The following is a 20188-nucleotide window of genomic DNA, read 5'->3' as shown; positions in this document are numbered from 1 at the left end:
AGCAGGGAATGTGCGCGTGTATGTATGTGTGTTAATGTGTCACCAAACGTCTGTGGTGTGCTTGTGTGTCTTCATCGGATCAGTGTAGACATGAGAGATTTTGAGTGTGTGCCACTTGTTTTTTCTGCTCCGGATTAGCCCTAACAGTTTTTTAATTTACTCTCTTCAGCTGCGCCCTTAAGATGCTGAGGATCAGCGACACACCACCAACCCCCTTCACCTCTACGAGGGGGGTGGACTGGTTTTTTGCAGGGTGGCAGCCTTGGAATGAGGTGAGTGCCATTCACCAATTCCAAAAGATCGGTTCCTGAAAATGCACCTGTGTTGGAAGGGGAACAATTCTGATCTCTATCAATGAAAGGTTTGGGACCCCGTGAAACCAGGACCTGAGCAACTATCCAGTAGTGCCAATGACCTTCCATAAAAAAACAGCAATTCTTCAAATGAGCATGTAAAGAAGCAGCTGTTAAAGTATTTAAAATGCACACCATGATTCTGCGGTGATGCACCAAATGTGTAATATGTTGTGAGCCTTCAGTCACCATCAAATTAAATTAAAGCAATGTCAGGGTTGGGATTAAAACATTAAGGCACGCATCAATTCATGTGGGCCACGAGGATGGATCAGAGTACGGGATTGTTTTGTCCGACCCAGACCCGGGTCCCGCTCCCTCACTGGCTCCCCGAGGTGAGCAGGTGGCTGAACAATCACACAACCGCCTGAGAGTCGGCTCAGTCGGCCACTTTGCAGGATGAGAATCCAACAGTTGGGAGGAGCGTCTGTGTATGTGTAGGGGATTGAGGGACAAAAGACAGGGAGTTTAATATTTGGGATAATCTGTGATTGAACATCCCAGATCGGAGTCCAATGATCAAATTCTGCCAGTGATAATCCCTCATCTTGGAAAATTAAATACTACTCTGCTGTGTCTTGTCCTCAACATGCCCACACACACGTACATCCACACACTGGGCTTTAATCTGACCTGTGTCTCATAACCCCAGTTGGGCTCCCAGAGACTTGTTCTGATATCTGATGAGTTTTTCATTAATAAGACTGGAGTCTAATCCTGAGGGAGGAACACAAAATGAACATGGATAAGCCGTCATTTTCCACACACACACACTTACGGAGATCAAATTCACTGATACTCTATCTAACTAAACATCTTTAAACACACTCTTATATGGACGCTGTAATCCCCTGGCTGCAGTTGTATTACTTTGCCTACATTTGATCTCGTGTCTATGTAAATCATATGACTGAAACATCAGGTATCTTTACTGGGCTGTTACTTTATTTTTTAATTCTGAACAGCATCTGTAATATGATACAACAACCTGATTTCATTTTTACTTTTTACATTTATGATTTTAGTTGTTCTGTACACTGCACAATTGCGTTCGCGTGCCTTACTGCAGTTCAGACACCAAGCCAATGTAACTGGGGTGATATTTTAAGGAAACTATGATTATCAACTTAAGTGCTTCAGATTCAGCATCACTTTGTTCTGTGATGCAGCCGCGAGAAGATGGTACTTCCAGGTGAATTATCTGACCACCCTTCTCTGAAGTAGGATTGAAAAGGTAGCAGGATGTATCGGATTGACCTGCAGCCAAGGTTCAATAAAGTAAAACAAGTTACGGTGCGAAGGTTTGCAGATGTTGGAAGGTGGAATTTCCAACCCATAAACTCAGCCTTCATTCTAGAGGTGGAGTTAGATGACTATAGTCAGGGCTAAGGTTGCTGAGGTAGTTCAAAGGTCATTTGTGCCCATGGCCCTGGTGTGGATGAGATCTGCCCTAGTTTCTGGCAGACTGGAGCATCTTCACTTCGGACTACTTGAAGTCAACTAGGCGCGGGAATTGGTGTATGCAAATGTAATTTGAAATGTTTTTTTAAGATGTCGAGTAGCCTGTTATTAGCTTGTTCAACATTGTTCATGTTAAAACTACATGTGGGACTCCATAGAATAAGTGAATTAATTAGAGCATTAATTAATCATTATTAAATCATTAAATATATTTGACACCAGAATGATCAAATGTCAGTTGAAACTCTACGCATAAGCTCAAACATCAGTGATGAATAATAGCTTGAAGCAGCGTGAGTTGTTTTCTGCAGCTTTCCTCTCATATTTTCAAACATAGTGGATGTTTTGGTAATGATTTCCCATTGTGTATGTCCCATCATCAGTATAATACATATTTTGTGGTTTTTATATTGTTTACTTTAAGTGCTTATTCTTTCTTTTAAGATTTTTTTTCTGCACCATATTACATTGTTCATTTAAAATGTTAAACATCAGTATCCTATTCTTGCAAAAAAAATGTCTTTGCTGTATTTGAATTCTGAATTCTCCAATCCCTTTCTTGCTTTCTATTTATTTATTTCTATATACAGATGTTAACATAAATAACTGAAGAAACCACACCTTGTCAACCTGGTTCTGTTACTGAGAAGCATGTGTCATCACTGCTGTACAAATTGATGTGTCTGCTGTGTTCAGCAAATAAAGAGAACATAATGCAGCTATTACGCAGACCTTTGAGTTCAAAGGTCGTATTGTTTAGATGGGATAAATGTGAACTTTCTTTCACTCTCTCTGTGTGTCCTATGTCAGGTTTAACAGCATCGTCTGACCCGGTTCTTTTGAAACATTCACTAATCGAGCAGTCCTTGTGTAAACCTCTTAAAGATTAAGAAACATGTGTGAGTAATTGCTTCATCATCCCCTGTGGTGTTTCTTTCGATACCAATGCTGGAGATTTCAGCATAATTCCTCAGGGTTGTTACATGACGCTATCTTTCCTATGATAAGTCTGTGTCAAAGTTCAAGTGTTACAATTGTTCCAAATGAGCTGGAGGTCTGGAAAAAAAGGAATGAAACAAGAGAATTCCTGTTAATAATGATACATATCAAACATTGCGTTGTTAGAAAGCAATGTGAAGGTTAAATTATACAATTATATTATACAATACAATTGTTATTTTATACAGAACAACACAATAATGGTGTCGTGATACAGTTCATTCTGTAAATATATATTTTTCAATTCCTATGTGTAACAAAAATATAAAGCAAACACTAAACAGACATAAATGCATAGACATAGTGCTGCTGCATTCGTTGTATAACCACAAATTCTAAAATTTAAATGAAACGACATGGGAAAAAAAGCTAAAAGAAAAAAGTTGATATAATTTATAGGAGGCCTACGATTTATTTTGGTTAAGCGATGAAAATATTTTCACGTTTAGGATTTTTGTGGCCTTTTCTTTTGCATTAAATCCATCTAGTGTTAAGAGAACGTTGGTTGTTACTCAACCTCAATGTAAAGTGCTGGCTATGACCGAACACTTCTTGTTGACCAATCAACAGACAGCGTTCCGTCAGGGGCAGAGCTAATTGACAGACAAACTGGCCAATTAACAAGCGCTATCGCTTGAAAGTTTAGCCAATCAGAATTCAGACACCAAAAATAACACCTCCTCTTGTTCAGCACCCAAAGTGGAAGGAAAGCTCTGGCCTTTCAATGGACGAAAGTGCTAGATTTGTCTCTGTTGTATAATAATTTACCCAGCTCTCCGTGTTCGGAACAATCGGAATTGTCTGTATTTAATGTGAGAGACAGATTTGGCGTCAATCATGCTTCAAAATCAACGCAGTCCAAGCAGGGAACCACCGAGGAAGGACTTATCGCCGCTCATCTGAGGCCAATCTCGAAAAACGACAACTTAGCCAGCTAGCCACCGTTAGCTTCGTAGGTAGCCAGGACATCTATTCACGTCGAGACCAAGTCCAACAGGTATCCAAGATTGGACATCTACACACGCCTAACAGCAGGAAAACGTAAGTAGCGTCAAGTTAGCATGTCCGCTAACGCTATTAGCTGGAGTTTGACGAGCTCATTAGCCTTCGAGCTAACGTTAGCTCGTATCAACACACCCGCAAACTAGGCCTTTGCGCAGTGGGAACAGTGTACAGCGGAGTGGAGCATGTGCTCCGTGGATCGGTTTCTGTCAGACCAAAAACATCTGCCATGAAACAACACCCAGTCTGAATGCGCGTGAAGACGGATGTCGGCGACCACAATGAAGTTTAAGGTCCACTTGGCTTGTGTTCCAGGTTGCCTTTACAATGCCATAGAGAACGCTTTGCATATAAATGTAGAGTCTTTGCAACATTCCCCCTCCAACTAATTCAGCTTTCTTCATAACATGATGCCCTCTTCCTAATGTTGATGAACCACCTCGCATTTATTAGCCAGCCACATCTGCAGGTCTGTGTTGGTATGACTGAAATCGTCCAGGGCCATTTGCCTCATCGCTATTAATTCAACAGAAGCTGACCTCTTTTAAAGAACATTGGCTGAAGTGATGGTTGTAAAAACCTCAATAACTACAGAAAGCCACTGGGATGATCATATGAATCTTCTGCTTGAAGAGTTTCTGGAAGTGTATTCAGTTCTCTGAAGTTGTTAATAGTTTTTGGAGTGTAGGTTCGCCATATGAATGTCTTCGCTGATAAACAATTATTTCATGGTCTAAATTTGGTATTTAAAACGTTCTACAAGTGAAACGCAGTGAATGTTGGATTCAAGTGCTTTCATAAACATGTTAACCATTGACTGAGAACAGTGCTTTCACTTACCTAAAATCCAATGAAGCAATTAAGTAAGGCTGTTTGTTTTACTTTTTTGGTCGAAAACTTGAAAGCAGTTACATTGGAGTTGTCTTTTTGTCATATGATCTAAATTCGCATGCGCGATCTATTAATTTTTCCTCCCCACTACATTGCTAAATTACTTTACATTGAGTTCATAAATAGTTTTGTGACATTCTGGAAACACGTGGCTGTATTATTTCCTTCTTGTCCTTGTCAATTTTTTTAAAACCCTGGTTGGACTTGAGTCATCATGTCTCTCTGTTTCTCAGTTTCTCAGTTTTCTCAATGCTACTGAAATCATTCAAGTTTGTGATTGTACATGATTTAACATGTTTTGACAATACATATTAAGATGATCCGTCGTTTCAAGTATTCCTTCATTGATTGTTGCCAAACCTTTTTGGTATCAGATGGGCAATACATTGGAATAGAGGGAAAGTTTGAACAGTTTGAGCAAAACTGAGTTCTGAGGCTAACTTGTAAACAAATCTCAAACAATCAATTTGACTTCAGAGCAGCTACTTCTCTTCCTATCAGACTCTGAAGCATTTATTTCTTCCTGAAGTACAGGAGCTCCACTGCATTAACAATTAAAGAAACACTCGCCTCCTCCTAGTTCTGTGGCTGGAAGATGTACATTTAATTCACTCACACACAATGGTACGTGTTTTAATGCGCACTGCTACGAAGTATTTTGAGGAAGCAATTAAACATTTGCATGTTAGCATCCAACAGTTCAGCTCAGAGAAGGCTGATTTAAAACAGTTTATTTATATTTGCATCTGGCCCCACCATTTCCACCAATTAGACATTATTGTTGAATAATTACTAAATCATCATTATTAGTCAGATGTTTACATTCTCCCTCTAAACAGCGCTGCTGACTTGAAAGGCAGTCTTATATGCCTATGTGAGTTTGAAGATTTGCATTGAACAGAGAAATCCGTCATGGCTTGGCTTGTGTGTGAGAGACTCAATTATTCAATCTTTTGACTAACTACCTGCAGCTTTGCATTGTCCTGGTGTTTCATTCCGCTCTACCAGCTACCTGATTATTTAGTTTACTCTCGTATCTGCATTTTAGTGTCATATATGTTACGTCTGAAATGTTGGTGAATTGAGGACAAAGTGTGAGCGTGTCACCGGCGAGGATGTTGTTTCAATCTTTGTAATAAGCCTTTCATGTCCAGTTACTCTGGTAACGTTCTATGTTCAATCTTAGATCCCAACTGAGAAGTCTTCTGCACCTTCCATCACCGAAGTGCTATTAGGGTCGGCTAAGTGTGAATAAAAGCCGGCACATTTAAAATCTGAGGTAGTTATCATTCATAAGTAACAATACATCTGATCTGATATTTGATTTAACCTAAGACAGACTTAACACTATTAAGTAGCAAGGGTGTAACAAAATAGTAACCTCACGAAACGATACAAAAGACGAAACTTGGTCCGCAATGTGATATACTCCCAAAATAAAGCTTGCATAAAAAAAAAAGAACAAATATGATCGTAGATTTCACTGCAAAAATCGGCACAGCGTGACCAGCAGTGGTGGTACCTTAATTTAATTTCAAATTTCATTTCAAACTCGTGTGTTTTGTCAGATCTTTGCAAAATGTTTGGAAATTGAAGTTCAAAGTTGCTTCGTCTCAATGGAGACTGACGGGTATATCGCTAAAAACAGAGATCTGACACAAACGTTTACAAAAACGATGGTAAAAACGGCTGCTTGGAGCTCGTGATTCATGATGATTATTACAGCTATGTTGGCAGGTGTCTTGCGACACGATTCATAGTCTGATACAGGAGTGATGATGCAAAACATTGCAATATATTCTAACATTTGTTAACTAGAGCCATCATTTTGAGGAGTAAATTCAGATAATACAGTACAATATTATGTGCACAAGAAAGAAAAAATACGTACACGCAAACACGTAAAATTGCAGCAGCATGTCCCTATATATGTATTAAAAACAATATAATGTGCTTGAACTGTCAAGATAATTGCAATATTTCAGTGAAAATATCGATACAATATTAGTCAATCAAGTATCGCGATATTTGAGTGTATCAATATTGTCTTACACCCCCTATTGATTATCCCAAAAAAGCATTGCAACGCTCTGACAGAGGTCTCTGATGTAAATCGATTGGAACAAATTTATTTTTCATTTTATGTGTCTTCATAAGTAGTTTTTGATGATCTGCAGGGTACATGAAACCATGAAGCCATATTAACAATGGAATTAGTGTCAGTGAAGAAAAGTGAAAGTGAAGTGAAGAAAAATGTCCTGGGGAAAAAAGTATGTTGATGTGGGTCGTATAGAGAAATCTTGAGGTACTCATTTTAGAAAGTACATTAACTTGATGATCTAAAATTCTACTTATCTAAAATTGCCCATATTCACATGTTCACAAAAGTCTCAAGTTCTGCTAACTTAAATCCCCTTGCACCAGGCCCTTTTTTAATTATATACATTTTAGGGTTGGAATATGTATATTTTCAATCCATTTCTACCTGTGTATTGCTTTAAAATTAGCTTTATTAGCAGCTTGATTACTGCCATGTTCACTTGTCAAACCCTGCATTACCTACAAACTCTGAAACTTATCTTACTGTCTGACTGTCAGTAAGGGGAAGCAGATGAGAGCTTCAGTATGTCTACTAGCTAAGATATAACATTGGTATAATTATTTGTACATTTTTTTTCATTAATTTGACGGTAATATAATGGACATTATTGCCTTTTCAATAGTAATTTAATATATCAAATGCTTCTAATTCTCAGGATGATGACACTACTGTGACCACACGCGATACATTACTTCTTTAAATCATCATTTCTGTTGGCTTCCCAATAAACTAAAATTCTTTGGGAATAAGTTGGAAAAGGTGTCTAATTTAATGACTGAAATACGATCCGTCAGAAAATGATTGCCATGTTCCTTCTTACTTAATGAATGAATTGATAAATGTAATTTTTGCACAAGACACTAAGGTGAAGTGAAATTGTTTAAAAATGTTTGTTTATTTATAATTTATATTTTGATGGCCATTTTTAGATGAATTGTTAAAAGCAATTGTCCTGACTCAGCCGATATCTAGAGTGGAACCATGTAAAAGCGTCATTAAATGTATTTGTCATGACAAAGATCTAAGAGCTCTTATGTTGTGTTGAGTTTCCAAGACTTGCTGGCGTTCTTGGATGACATTTTGCCAGGAAGAATGAGAGGAAAAGCTATGATAGTCTCCACAGCACAACAGCATCACTGCTGTTAAATTAGTGAACATTGTGTTGATGTGGGATCTTTGTAAAAGAGCTGTGGGTTTACCAGGTTTTGGGGATTTTAAAGGTTTTCAGCCATTCTGCCTGCTCTCTGAGTAGCACTGAGACTCTCTGCGGCATTATGTAATCCCGACCTTCCTCTTCCCTGGACTGTGTTTTTTGGCAGGCATGTGTGTCTTATCGTCAGTGGTGTTGGTTTCACTCTGCGGTCACAACATGCATGACAGCACTTTTGATCAGGTCAAATGGTTAAGACTTCCCTTTTTTCGGTCTCATTTAAGGTCTTTTTCTTCCGCTGTTTTTGTTCTCATTTAAGGTTTGCTGTAGTATTTCAGCAAAGGTTTGCTTTTAGGCAGCGCTTCTGTTAGTCTGACTGTTTTAACGGAGGGATGATGCAATCCCCCTTTTTCTTGCTCGACCAGGCGGCTGTGTGTGAAAGACATGAAGGGGGGATGTTGGTGAATGAAGCTAAGCCTGGATGTTTGTACTGCAGGGTGGGTGGTTGCTAAGCAGTGACACTGTTTGTTTTATTTTTAGCGTGAATCACTGCTGGTGAACATAGCACATTTCTCTTTCGCTCACACATGCGAACACATTTGACCACATTGCCATAGGTTTGTCTGCTTAGCAGCACTTGTGGGAGCAGCTGGATGGAGTACATTTCCTCAATACAATAATGTTGTGCTGTTGTTCTGTTACAGTAAGGCTGTACAAGTGCACATAGCATGGCCCACTGCCCCACCCATGGACATGAAATCTAAACCTGCTTGGCATATTTATAGGATGTCTTTTCTTGAGCATTGACTATGACACTGCACACATTCATTGAGTGTGCGCACACGTTCCTGTAGTTACTCCTTGAATGCAACTACCTTTTTTGGGCACATGTCTGTCATGCCTCATGTGCACTCATGTGGGAGGGAATACTGGGAAAGAAATCAATATGTTGAAGCTAGCTTCTAATGCTGTATTGATTTCATAATCTTGTGATCCAGAAGTGATTGAAATGATGCAAGTGGTTTTATAGTAACCAATAATTGTTAGCTTAGGGGTCTGTGTGCTATGACTAAGGGTTGAAGCCAATAGCCAACATATGCTGTTGCTAAATATGGTGAAGAGTAATGAAATGATTGGGCTGTCACATGATGATAGCTTTCTTTACAATAGAGTTGAGATGACAGTGTAAAGAGAGTATTATAAATTAGTGAAGTAATGGCTTCTGTTTAGTATTTTCAAATACTTTTTCACCATGTTATCATTAAGCGTTGCGGGAAAGGATGAACTATTTAATCAAACAATAGAACTAACCAGTCCAACTGCCTCGTAATACGCTTTATTTGAATATTAAAATTTATCTATGTCCAGAGTAATGAATGGTGTTTTGTTTGTCTTGTCAAGGCAATCTCTGTGTTATCTGTCGACATAATTGACTGATCCACCAAAACAGTGAATCTTCAAACGAAGTTACTTAACGTTACTTTTTAATCATGAGATGTAAATCTCTTTCCGGTCTGCAGTGGTCCGTCCTCTATATGAACGGACTTCAATAATTATGATGTTTCTATCTGTATTTTCTGTGAAAAGCTTGTTGAATGGCGCCACGTTCAAATCCACCTCCGTGGTGCGTTCATTGGGTCTCATTTAAGCTATAGTGGTGTGCCACGCTCCATAACATGTAGCGTAAACCGTGGCATTTTTTATTTGAAAAATACATTTGAAATGTTCTGAGGAAGCCTGACATGATCTCTGATTCTGAAGTTGCCCCCGAGCTGTCTCACAATTTTCTTGAGTCATAAATGTAATCTGATATCCCCATATGAAATTACCTTATTTTCCACTTTGACCACTGCAGATGAGTCGCTACCAATTTTAAGATTAGGGAAATTTAGTCAAACTGCAAATTGCTCCATCATTTTTGAAGAAACGAAATGTAAAACCTGAAACAAATGACTCTTTCTGGTGGTTGCTTTCATGTGACAAATGATGGTCTGTTTCTTTCCTTTGATCTCCAGCTATAGGCAGCAATGGGTGCATTCCTGGACAAGCCGAAGACTGAGAAGCACAGTGCCCATGGGGAGGGCAATGGGCTGCGCTATGGCCTGAGCTCCATGCAGGGTTGGAGGGTGGAGATGGAGGATGCCCACACAGCGGTGGTGGGCCTGCCCCATGGACTCACCGACTGGTCCTTCTTTGCTGTCTACGATGGCCATGCTGGCTCCCGAGTTGCCAACTACTGTTCCGGCCACCTGCTGGAACACATCTTATCAGGAGGTGCAGAGTTTGGGTCAGGACCCAGCTCTGTAGAGGGAGTGAAGGATGGCATCCGCTCCGGCTTCCTGAACATTGACGAGTACATGCGGAGCTTTTCCGACCTGCGGCAGGGCCTGGACCGCAGCGGCTCCACAGCAGTGTGTGTTTTGCTTAGCCCAACTCACCTCTACTTCATTAACTGCGGCGACTCCAGGGCGGTACTGAGTCGTGACAGCCAGGTGGGATTCTCAACACAGGACCACAAGCCCTGCAACCCTCGTGAAAAGGAGCGCATCCAGAATGCTGGAGGTTCAGTAATGATCCAGAGGGTAAATGGATCCCTCGCCGTGTCTCGGGCCTTGGGGGACTATGACTACAAATGTGTGGATGGTAAGGGTCCCACGGAGCAGTTGGTGAGCCCCGAGCCGGAGGTGTGCGTATTGGAGCGGTCACCGGAAGGTGACGAGTTTGTGGTGCTGGCATGTGATGGAATCTGGGACGTCATGTCCAACGAGGACCTTTGTGAGTTTGTGCGCTCACGACTCCTGGTGTGCGATGATCTGGAGAAGGTCTGTAACGCAGTGGTGGACACTTGTCTGCACAAGGTAAGCTGAAAAACCATAAATGATGAAAACATACACAACAGAAGACAGATGTTGGAGCACCATATGTTGTCATGCTTTTGTGAAACGACTAATTTTGGATAGTCAAATTCAGATTGTGTCATGGGAAACAGGGCTCCAACTCAGATTTCAGATTTTTTTTCTACTACTCATTAAGGTCGCTTTACTCTAGCTGGGTGGTTTGTAAAGGCTAAACAGAACTTACTTACTTAGTCGTGGGCAATTCCTCCCCCCCCGGCTAAATGGTCGTGATTGGTTTTTTGCTTCCAAAGCACTTGAATGTTTAAGTGATTTAACACGTTTTTCTCCTTACTTCGCTACATTCAGTAATGTAACCTCAGCATGCCTGCAGTTCAGTCATCATAGTTTATCTATTTACCACTCTGTGTTGTCAGCAATCCCAGGGAATTTGCAACATCATGCTCATGTGCATTATTTCATTCAGATCTATCCCGGCCTGCTGGCACTCTAACTATTGATCTTGGAGAGTAGAAATCTCCTGGCCTGAGATGAACTTATTCACAGACTTGTTACTAGGCTTTTGTGCATTATTACAACACGTAAAATCAAACAACCATTAGGAAATGTGTCCACCTTGTCACTGCCTTCTGTGGCTAGAAGGCTAGTGGTCTTTTTGGGGTCTAGTAATGGATTTGTTTGCACTGCATGAAAAAAAATGTCCTATCACACCATTCTCTTATCACGGTTCTCCATGTGTTTTTTCCTATTTTGGTGCTGATGCCACAGGGGAGCAGAGACAACATGAGTGTGGTCTTGGTGTGTTTACCCGGAGCTCCCAAAATCTCAGAGGAGGCTATGAAGAAAGAGGAAGAGTTGGATAAATACCTGGAAAATCGTGTTGAAGGTCTGTACCCGTTTAAGAATTATGTGTCATCAGTTCAAACTGAGCAATGTAAAGGTATTTGACATGTTAACATGCAGAAAATATGTATTTTTTATGTCTGAAGTCAAGTGTGAATGATGAACACTATGGCTGGGACCTGAGCATTAGTTTGAATCAGGACAAATTTTCCAATTCTCTCAAATTTTGATCACTAGTTAAAATGCCTTTGTCATGCATGAGTTCAGGCCTCTTTTACACCAAGCAAATTTTTTTTCCTGCAGATGGCACTTGTGACCCAAGAGGCGGCAGTATTTATGTTCTCTGCATCCTGAATTTGTGTTTAAATATTGGTAAAATAGATGTGGAGATCGCTCATTTCTGTGTGTGTGACGTTAACAATACTACAGAGTAAAATTAGGGAAATCCTCTGATCTACGAGTGAAGTTTAAACTGCTCCAGAAAAGAACAAGTTTCTGTGACTTAAATCGCATATTATGGACTCGCTGGTGTTCAGTCAAACATGCAAACGCAATCCAATGGTGAAGTCATCCAGAAAAGCATCGGGTTACCTGGCTCATTCAAAGCATCGTTTTGACCCTGCCTCTTAAAAGAATCAGAATTCAGACTCGTTGGGAAACTCAATTGAAACAAGGAATCGGTATTTTATTATTATTGGATTTATCATCCTTTTGTGATTATGATGTGGTGGAATTAGTATTGTTGGATGTGTAAACCAGTTTATATCAGTAGTTGACGTATAAATATTGTTTTTATAAAAGATGAACTTGAATCTACATGAGCATGAGTTTGGGTTGTGTTGAGTCTCTCATATTAAGATGAATTATGAAATATTCTAAAAACTGCACTATTGAATGGATAAACATGTGTTATGTCATGTCAACAAGTACATCTGTATGTGTTCAGAGCTTTTGGGAAATTGTGGGGAAGCTGGAGTCCCAGATCTGGTGTCAGTCCTTAGGAGCATCGCCACAGAGAACATCCCCAACCTTCCACCTGGTGGAGGCCTGGCCAGCAAGTAAAGATCTCTCTCTATCTCTCTCTCCATCCATCCATCCATCCATCCATCCATCCATCCATCCATCCATCCATCCATCCATCCATCCATCCATCCATCCATCCATCCATCCATCCATCCATCCATCCATCCACCCACCCATTAAGTTTTGGAACCCCGTGCTAGTGACATTATGTGTTAGGATAAGACTCTCTTCTCACTGCTGTTTTTTGCAGGGTGTTTCTTGATTTCTTAGAACACACATTGATATCAAAAGTGTATCAGTTTGTGGTGTATTTCCTTATTACAAAAAAGTTTTTACTGGCTGTTTGATTATATCTTGTATATATCTACAATTGTTTGCATCGCAGGTGCACTTAAAACACCATATACTCGCTAATCAGTCGGAGACGCACTTACTCATCGTGATGGCGGAAGTGGGAGTATCGACTAGGATGCTTGCTATGTTCCATTTCAAGATTAATCAATACACATTAACAAAAAAGAAGTAGTATTTGAAGTGATGTTTGTTCTCTAAATGCTGGTGTTTTATGGGTTTGCAGACGGAGTGTGATCGAGGCTGTATACAACAAGCTAAATCCTCACAGAGAAGAAGAAGGGGTGAGTTTATCTCTTTCAGCCTTTTCAGTCTGTCACACCCGCACATGACCTCATCCATGAGGGTTGACCACACCAGCACCGACAAGGACACCCTTTTATATGTGGGTGGGTGTGTGTGCGTGCATGAGAGCCTGAATGTGGGGAGTGTGAGAGAGGTTTTTAGGGACGGACTGAATGGAGTAACCTTGGTGCCTTTCAGGAAACGAAATTGACTGCTTTCCATTTGTACATCAATCTGTGTGTTGATTTTCTATTCCTCACAAACTTTACAATCCGACAACAGCAGTTGGCGTCCCATCGAGACGAGTCTACTGTTTCGTTTTAACAGTTAGCTTTCCATTTGTGTCTCTAGTTTTAGGGTCTACCGAACGAATGTGATCGTAGACACTCATGAATGATCTATTCTGTTAATTCAATATGGGTGACAGCAGGGTTGGAGGGTGGAGATGGGTGAAGGAAATAAACGTTTGAAACTTGAGCTTCGTGACACCTTAACTTTACTATTGCTTCCTTTCTTAGTCTCCACATTACTTTATAGCTATGTATTTACAATATAGTAAAATCAGTATTTCAAACCTTATTGAAGTTATCTGGTGTTGACAGTTGAAGATGAATTCTACAAAATAAACAAATACTGTAGTATCTGGATTATGTGCACTTGAATATAAGCCATAGCCACTAGATTTAAGAAGAAAATAGATTGTACACACATATGTTGCACTGGTCTATAAGCTGCTGGTGCTGCAGTGCAGACTGCAACATCGCATGCGAACAGGTTTTGAAAACAGGTTCCAGCATTGAGACTGATTATTGTCTAAACCTAACATTCCCCATTACAATATAAACAGCACAGATCTCAAGAGGTACAAGCAAGTCATGTTAAGGTAGAAGAGCAAAAGACGGAGCCACATAACTTCTAAAGCACCTCTTTTTTGTTGGCTGCTTTCTTTCCATGACATGGATGGATTTAATTGTTCACAGACCTGCTCTTAAAGGGATTAGTAGAAGGTGTAAATCAGAACTGAGGTTCTTTGCGTTCATCGCATTCCATTATATATATACGCTCCATACACCACACTTCATACTATTCTGACAGTGCCAGTAGTTTTCAAGAAAATTGTCTGTGGTATTATTCTATTCAGACCAAAGTGGGTCTCTCATGAAATATGTATGCATATGTGTATATATTTACTCATCTTATATTTCTGGTCTGAATCAACTTGGAAAGTAATGTAGTAGTGTAGAAGTATATTTAATTACGTGGCGAGATCCTTGGTACAAAATTGAATCATCCAAATCCAGAGATGAAGCACTCTCATGTATTCACTATGTTCAGAAGGTTGCGAGCGGATAAGGACATGGTATATTCCGAGGTTGTTTTTGAGCCCATTACTTGCAGTGACACTCATGTGAACAGATGAAAAGAAGAAACAGCCCATTGTGTAATCTGCATCCTTGTTACCTGAATGTGTACGGTGTGAATGGTTCCACATGAGCGTGCCTGTCTAATCATCAGGTGGGTCTCCGAGGGTGCAAACTAACCTCCTTTCTTTCTACCATACCAGAGAGTAAAACTCTCACACGGTGAAAGCGTCAGAGGTAGTGTTTGCATGAGTCCTTCTGGTTGCACTTGCGTGTTTGTTGGATGTCTGTGACGACGATGTGAGCTCTGAATTTGGATGTTAATCATTGTCTGACGGTGGAGCGTGCCTGTAGAGTCTCACCCCTAGCCTGTCACCTCAGGCCTGCGCAGGGGGAGAGGAGGAGAGTGAGGAGGGAGGTGGCAGCACGGCAGCTCATCTGCTGGAGGCACTTCGGCAGTTCCGCCTGCACCACCGTGGGCAGTATCGTGCGGTTCTAGAGGAGTCCCTGGCTGCCTACCAGCTCCCGGGGGAAAGCGTTCTGGAGGGAGTCGGGAAGAGGACCTCGAGCACCGATGACGACGGCCAGGACCGGCCCGCCTCTCCTCCCTCACCCCCTTCTCCCCCTCCCTCACCTGTTGCTGCTGATTCGGAGGCCTGCCGAGATGCGCCCGCTCCCGACTCCGATCCCTCCTCCAACTGAGTAACCTTCCTGCATACCCACTCACCCCGCCAACCGTTTGATCCTGCCTTGGCGCATATGTGCTCCCCTCTTCCTCCTCCTCCACTTTCCTTCTACCCAGGACTTGAACAGACACTCTGGCATCTTTTCATCTGTCAGCTACAAGTGGAGCGATTAACTCACAAATGCCACTTTGCTCTGTTCAAGTTCTGACTCAGAGCCACGTCAGCACCTTACACCTCATGAAGACTGTATCCTCCACCCCTGCCTGCTGAGCAGCTCGGCTTGGATCCCTCTACCTGCCAGGCTGTCTTACGGCTTAACCGCGCAAACCAATATTCACTAAACCTTCAATTGTAACCATTTTAAGTGGCTGGTAAAACAAAGACCTGCACATCAAGTTCTTGAAAATACCAGAACTGGCTTCTTACCGACCTTCCTCAAGTCCACATCTGCTTACAAAGGACAGACTGTGGAGACCCTCTGAGCTTCTTCATATCAGCCTCATCTACTGTACAGACTCACATCACTCTCTTTTTGTTGTGTGTCTGTGTGAATGTTGATGTTGGTCTGCATGAGTGCTGAGCTCAGCCTTCAATGCTGTAACGTGTGTTTGAGAAGGGGCTTATCATCTGAGCATATCTCACATTCAGGTTGAGTCTTGGCGGGCTGCAAAACAAGGCCATAAACGCTCCACCATTATTCATATCTTTTTGTACATCATGAAGTTTAGGATTAAAAAATCAGTTCATGCACCGTGGTGCATTCACATATATTATAAATCCAAATCTTTTTCAACTGTTCGTTGATCGTTGCATCGTGTCAACTGACAAAGCAACTTGTAAGAAATGAGTCTGATCAAGCACTGCTTTTTTAAAGCAACAGTAAAGTGTATTAGCTAGTCCTAGTGAGTTTACACTTTCTTTGCTTCATCCATCACCGTCTGGGGAAGTTAGGAAAACATTCTACATCTGTCCATCTGAGACAAAAAAAGATTTTCAGAAATAAACACAAGCACTGGTCAAATGACTGGAGGAGAGAGCACTTACATGTTTGATACGATAATGTTATTCCAATCACAGTTGCAGCTCACATCAGCTACTGTTGCCATAAATGCTTTCATATAAGGAGTGTCAGTAAAAACTGTTTACATTAAAGACAGCGCCTGCATCCCTGTTGTCTCACTCTCACCTGTGCATACTCTTCATATTACACAGATGCGGGCTGCTAACGTATGTTCTGGTGTCTACAAGCTACACTGCGTAAGACGTTGATATAGACTTTGACCTGTTATTTCAGTATTCTAATGTCTAAAATGAACACCATTTCAGATATATAAATGCTGTGATGTTTGAGGGCTAAATAATAATAATGATGTACGTTTGAAGAATAAATTCATAACCTAGTTGTGATTATAATAACAAACCATGTTTTTGGTCTCAGCCTTGGTCGTGTATGGCAACAATTGACACTATGTTTTGCCTATGCATGCTCTTGGACTTTACAATCAATGGCATTCAACTGAGGGCAAGGTCCTGCTTAACACTGCCTGTGTGTGTCTGTGTGTGTTTATCAATGTGTGTGCGAGGGTGTTTGACCACTAGGTATCAGAATCCTGGCAATAAGTGCGTTATTTAAAGTGTGACGATTCATTCTTATACCAAATAGAAATAAAAATATGTTTGTGAAATCTCTATATATCTTGATGTTGTGCTAAATTACATTTGGCTTGTGGGCATCACCCAGCTTTTAATCTTATTTGTGGTCCCTGACCTCATTTCATTAAGTCTTTTTCTTCAAGTTATTGATGGGAAAAGGCACCGTCAGCGCAACAGGTCAAATAATGCACCGCAACAGTGGTAGCTCTTAAAATGGTCAACAATATGAATGAAATTTGTTTTCTGGCATAACCTGTAAATATAAAGAATCCCCCTGAGCAGTCCTTGTTTTGGAGATATAAAACAGAATCATTATCGATCTCTTGCCTTTTTGCGAGATGAAAAACCTGATCCCAAGAAATTCAGGGAAGCAGCTCTCTTGTGCTTCCTCACTCACAGAGAGAAAAAGATGCTGCCCAAAGATATGAATTAGAACCACTTCTGTCCTTGATATTTCTTTTGTTGTGACCTGTAGTTGGTACACGTAGTTTAGATGCTAATAGAGATATTTTGCTGCAACTATCACACAATGGCGCAATATGCACTATTAATCCCGTATAACTTGTTATACAAATGGGTCCACATGAGGGCGACCTTAAAATCGCAGTCATCTCGCGTAGTTTCGGACAGTTTGAGCACAGGAAAGACAAAGAGAAGTTTGGGAATGAAACCTAATTTGTGAAGTGTACACCAGTCAGCTGTAATTGTGACACAGCTGGAGCTCTTGTGGTGTTTGCAGGATGTTTGCACTGGTTTTTAAGATGGGAAAGTTAAGTAAAACAAAGTCTTCGACAAGACAAGTGTCCTTCGGGGCCAGCGTCTTCATGTATTTGTGAGGATTGGTGGATCGGTACAAACTTCCAGCTGTCACTTCTCCAGTCCAGGTCCTGACCATAGTGGCAGAGATTATTTCTCAGTCAAACCTCTGGTCTCACTTGGAAGAAATGTTTCCTTTGTTGTTTTGGCTTTTGAAAGTTCCATGTACCAGTTTTCCCATTTGTCCTGTGGATTTAGATGCCTTGTCTAAAAAGACAACAAAACTAATGCTCACATCTCCCGACTTCTCTCTTTTTTCCCCTCACCCAGAGTGCCGGTGAGCTGGAGGACCCCTGGTAGCCGTGGCAACAACCCGTCTCCTCCAAGTGCACCCGCCCAGAGGAGGAGTGTCTCCCCATTGCGCCATGTCTTTCTCCACTAAAGAGAACGTGTGTGTGTGCGCGCGTATGTTTGTTGTGTGTGTGTGTATGTGTGTGTGTGCGTGTGTGGATTTGCAGCAGCAGGACAAAGACTACACACTTGCACACACAAAGCTTCAAACCTGGAGGCATTAAAGAATTTCAGAAACATGCAGAGGTTTGAAGAACTGAAGAGATGTGATGGTAGTTTTACCATTGAGATGTTTTTTTTTCTCCTCCCTCTTCCTTGAATGTCGACAAACACTTGACTTCACAATGACATGAGGACACTGTGTGTTTGTGTGTGTGTGTGTGTGTGTGTGTGTGTTTTTGTGAGTGTGTTATAAAGCAACCCCAGACAGGACAGATGGTTGATAAAGACTTTGTATGTCAATTTTTTCTCCTCTTCCTGGACTTTCTTTGTGCTTCTGGGTCTGTTATCTGCCTAAGCCCATCGCTTCTCTCCTCTAACGCACACACACACACACACACAACCACCACACAGAAAGGCACAACTAAACCATCGGACACCTTCCCTCCACGACCACCTGTGCACGTATGTGATGTGCCACCTTTGCAGGGTACTGCATGAGGACTTTGGTTCTACGTGGTTTTTCCTAGTCCACCAGGATGTGCTGAACTCTGAGAGACCTGCGGACTGGCGTTCACTGCTCGAGACATGGGACGGTGTTTAGTTTTAATTTTCTGATCAACGCTATATGATGAAGATATTCACTGTGGGAAAATGGGAGGTTGGACAGAACCTGATTGGACGCTCAGTGGTCATTGTTGGGTTTTGTCATGTCACTGGTGGGGACTCCCGTGTGGACGAGCCAAAAAGGCTTCCCACCTCCTCCACAAAGTCGATGGTGGGAAATGCACACGCAACAGACTGTCCTGATGGAGGGAACTATTTTTTTTTTTTTTTTTTTTTAAATGTTGTCCATGAGGTTACTAGCTGCTCGCTGTGTAGAGTGAGTGACGTCCCTCTTCTAACCCTGTCCTGGTTCTCAGACTGCATTGGTAATGTTTGTATTGCTGTTGTTTGATTGCACTCACATTTGATTACAGAAAGCGTCTATATATGAAATAAAATACCTGCCAAGGACATCTGCCGCCTCTTGAATGACTCGATCGGACTGTCTGAAGCCACACCCACCCAACATAAGACTGTGGCCCCGGACAGTTCACACCTGTGTCAGCCTTCAGTGGATCCCTCTGCTCTTTTGAAATGACCGGGGCCTGTACCTGCTATCATTCTGTCTCACTGTCTATTGTTGTTGTCGTGCTTCCTCTGCTGTTCCCTTCAACACACACATCTGATCAGTCACTCAGTCACAATTTCATCATAATCCCTAATCATGGTCACATTGTATTTTGAAGGTGTTCTCAATCTGTGGTGGGATTATGGGCTGGAGTGTGTGTGTGTGAGCAATCTCAATATATTACAGCCCCGGTGTCCTCCACGTGTTTGTTTGGGGGGTGAATTTAATTTTATGGTATGAGGGTAACACCCCCTCGATCTCTGAAAATCCACCTCAACAATGGACCCTGACCCAGGAAACTGGGGGTTATCTGCCATTAATCTGTTGTCTTTTTCTCTAAAAACGTGAGACGTAGTATCCAGCGTCTCAATTTTGGAAAAGCCTGCGTGATGTGCCGGCAGCATATTATGGGATAATAACTGTTTTCCTTGCGTGATGTCAGAGTCATCAGATGATCTTCACCAGATACTGCTGAGAGCATCTGGATTATGAAAAATAATTCTTGAAAATTGACAAACGTGGCCCAATTCTTACCTGTTTTCAATCGATCTGGGTCTCACAAAAGGCTTCGCTTTTTTTTTTCCCTCGGATACAGAGAGCATGAAGATGTCTTCCTTGCTTGGTGAGACCAACGTGACAGTTGACCTGTGTTTAACACACAAACACACAGGCAGGCGTGATGCTATCATCCAGCAAATCAGTGAATTCTTGAATCTTCATGGTGACCCCGGGAG

The 20188-nt window shown here is 41.4% G+C and overlaps 1 protein-coding gene across 2 annotated transcripts; it reads left to right on the top strand.

The window, feature by feature from the left end:
* Positions 1-3495: 3495 nt before the first annotated feature.
* ppm1bb (protein phosphatase, Mg2+/Mn2+ dependent, 1Bb) lies at positions 3496-19635 on the top strand. 2 transcript variants are annotated; one of them, XM_053845842.1, is made up of 6 exons: positions 3496-3854; positions 9973-10815; positions 11581-11698; positions 12602-12713; positions 13256-13313; positions 18101-19635. In XM_053845842.1, exons 2-6 carry the CDS (start codon positions 9985-9987, stop codon positions 18128-18130), a joined length of 1149 nt encoding a protein of 382 aa, XP_053701817.1. In that variant the 5' UTR covers positions 3496-3854; positions 9973-9984; the 3' UTR covers positions 18131-19635. The 2 variants fall into 2 exon arrangements, with proteins under 2 accessions (XP_053701817.1, XP_053701808.1); XM_053845833.1 differs by lacking the exon at positions 18101-19635 and adding an exon at positions 15057-18090.
* The last annotated feature ends 553 nt before the right edge of the window (positions 19636-20188 follow it).

The sequence above is a fragment of the Synchiropus splendidus genome, chromosome 1, assembly GCF_027744825.2.
Source record: "Synchiropus splendidus isolate RoL2022-P1 chromosome 1, RoL_Sspl_1.0, whole genome shotgun sequence".
Lineage (NCBI taxonomy): Eukaryota > Metazoa > Chordata > Actinopteri > Syngnathiformes > Callionymidae > Synchiropus > Synchiropus splendidus.
Note: the sequence above shows the minus strand (reverse complement) of the source record. Positions and strands in the feature narration are given on the sequence as shown.

Bases quoted from the DNA above. Each gene is read 5' to 3' on its own strand.
- ppm1bb (XM_053845833.1), top strand. From the start codon at position 9,985: ATGGGTGCATTCCTGGACAAGCCGAAGACTGAGAAGCACAGTGCCCAT. The intron at 11,699-12,601 runs GTCTGTACCCGT...GTATGTGTTCAG, and splicing joins CCTGGAAAATCGTGTTGAAG to AGCTTTTGGGAAATTGTGGG. The intron at 13,314-15,056 runs GTGAGTTTATCT...CTGTCACCTCAG, and splicing joins CTCACAGAGAAGAAGAAGGG to GCCTGCGCAGGGGGAGAGGA.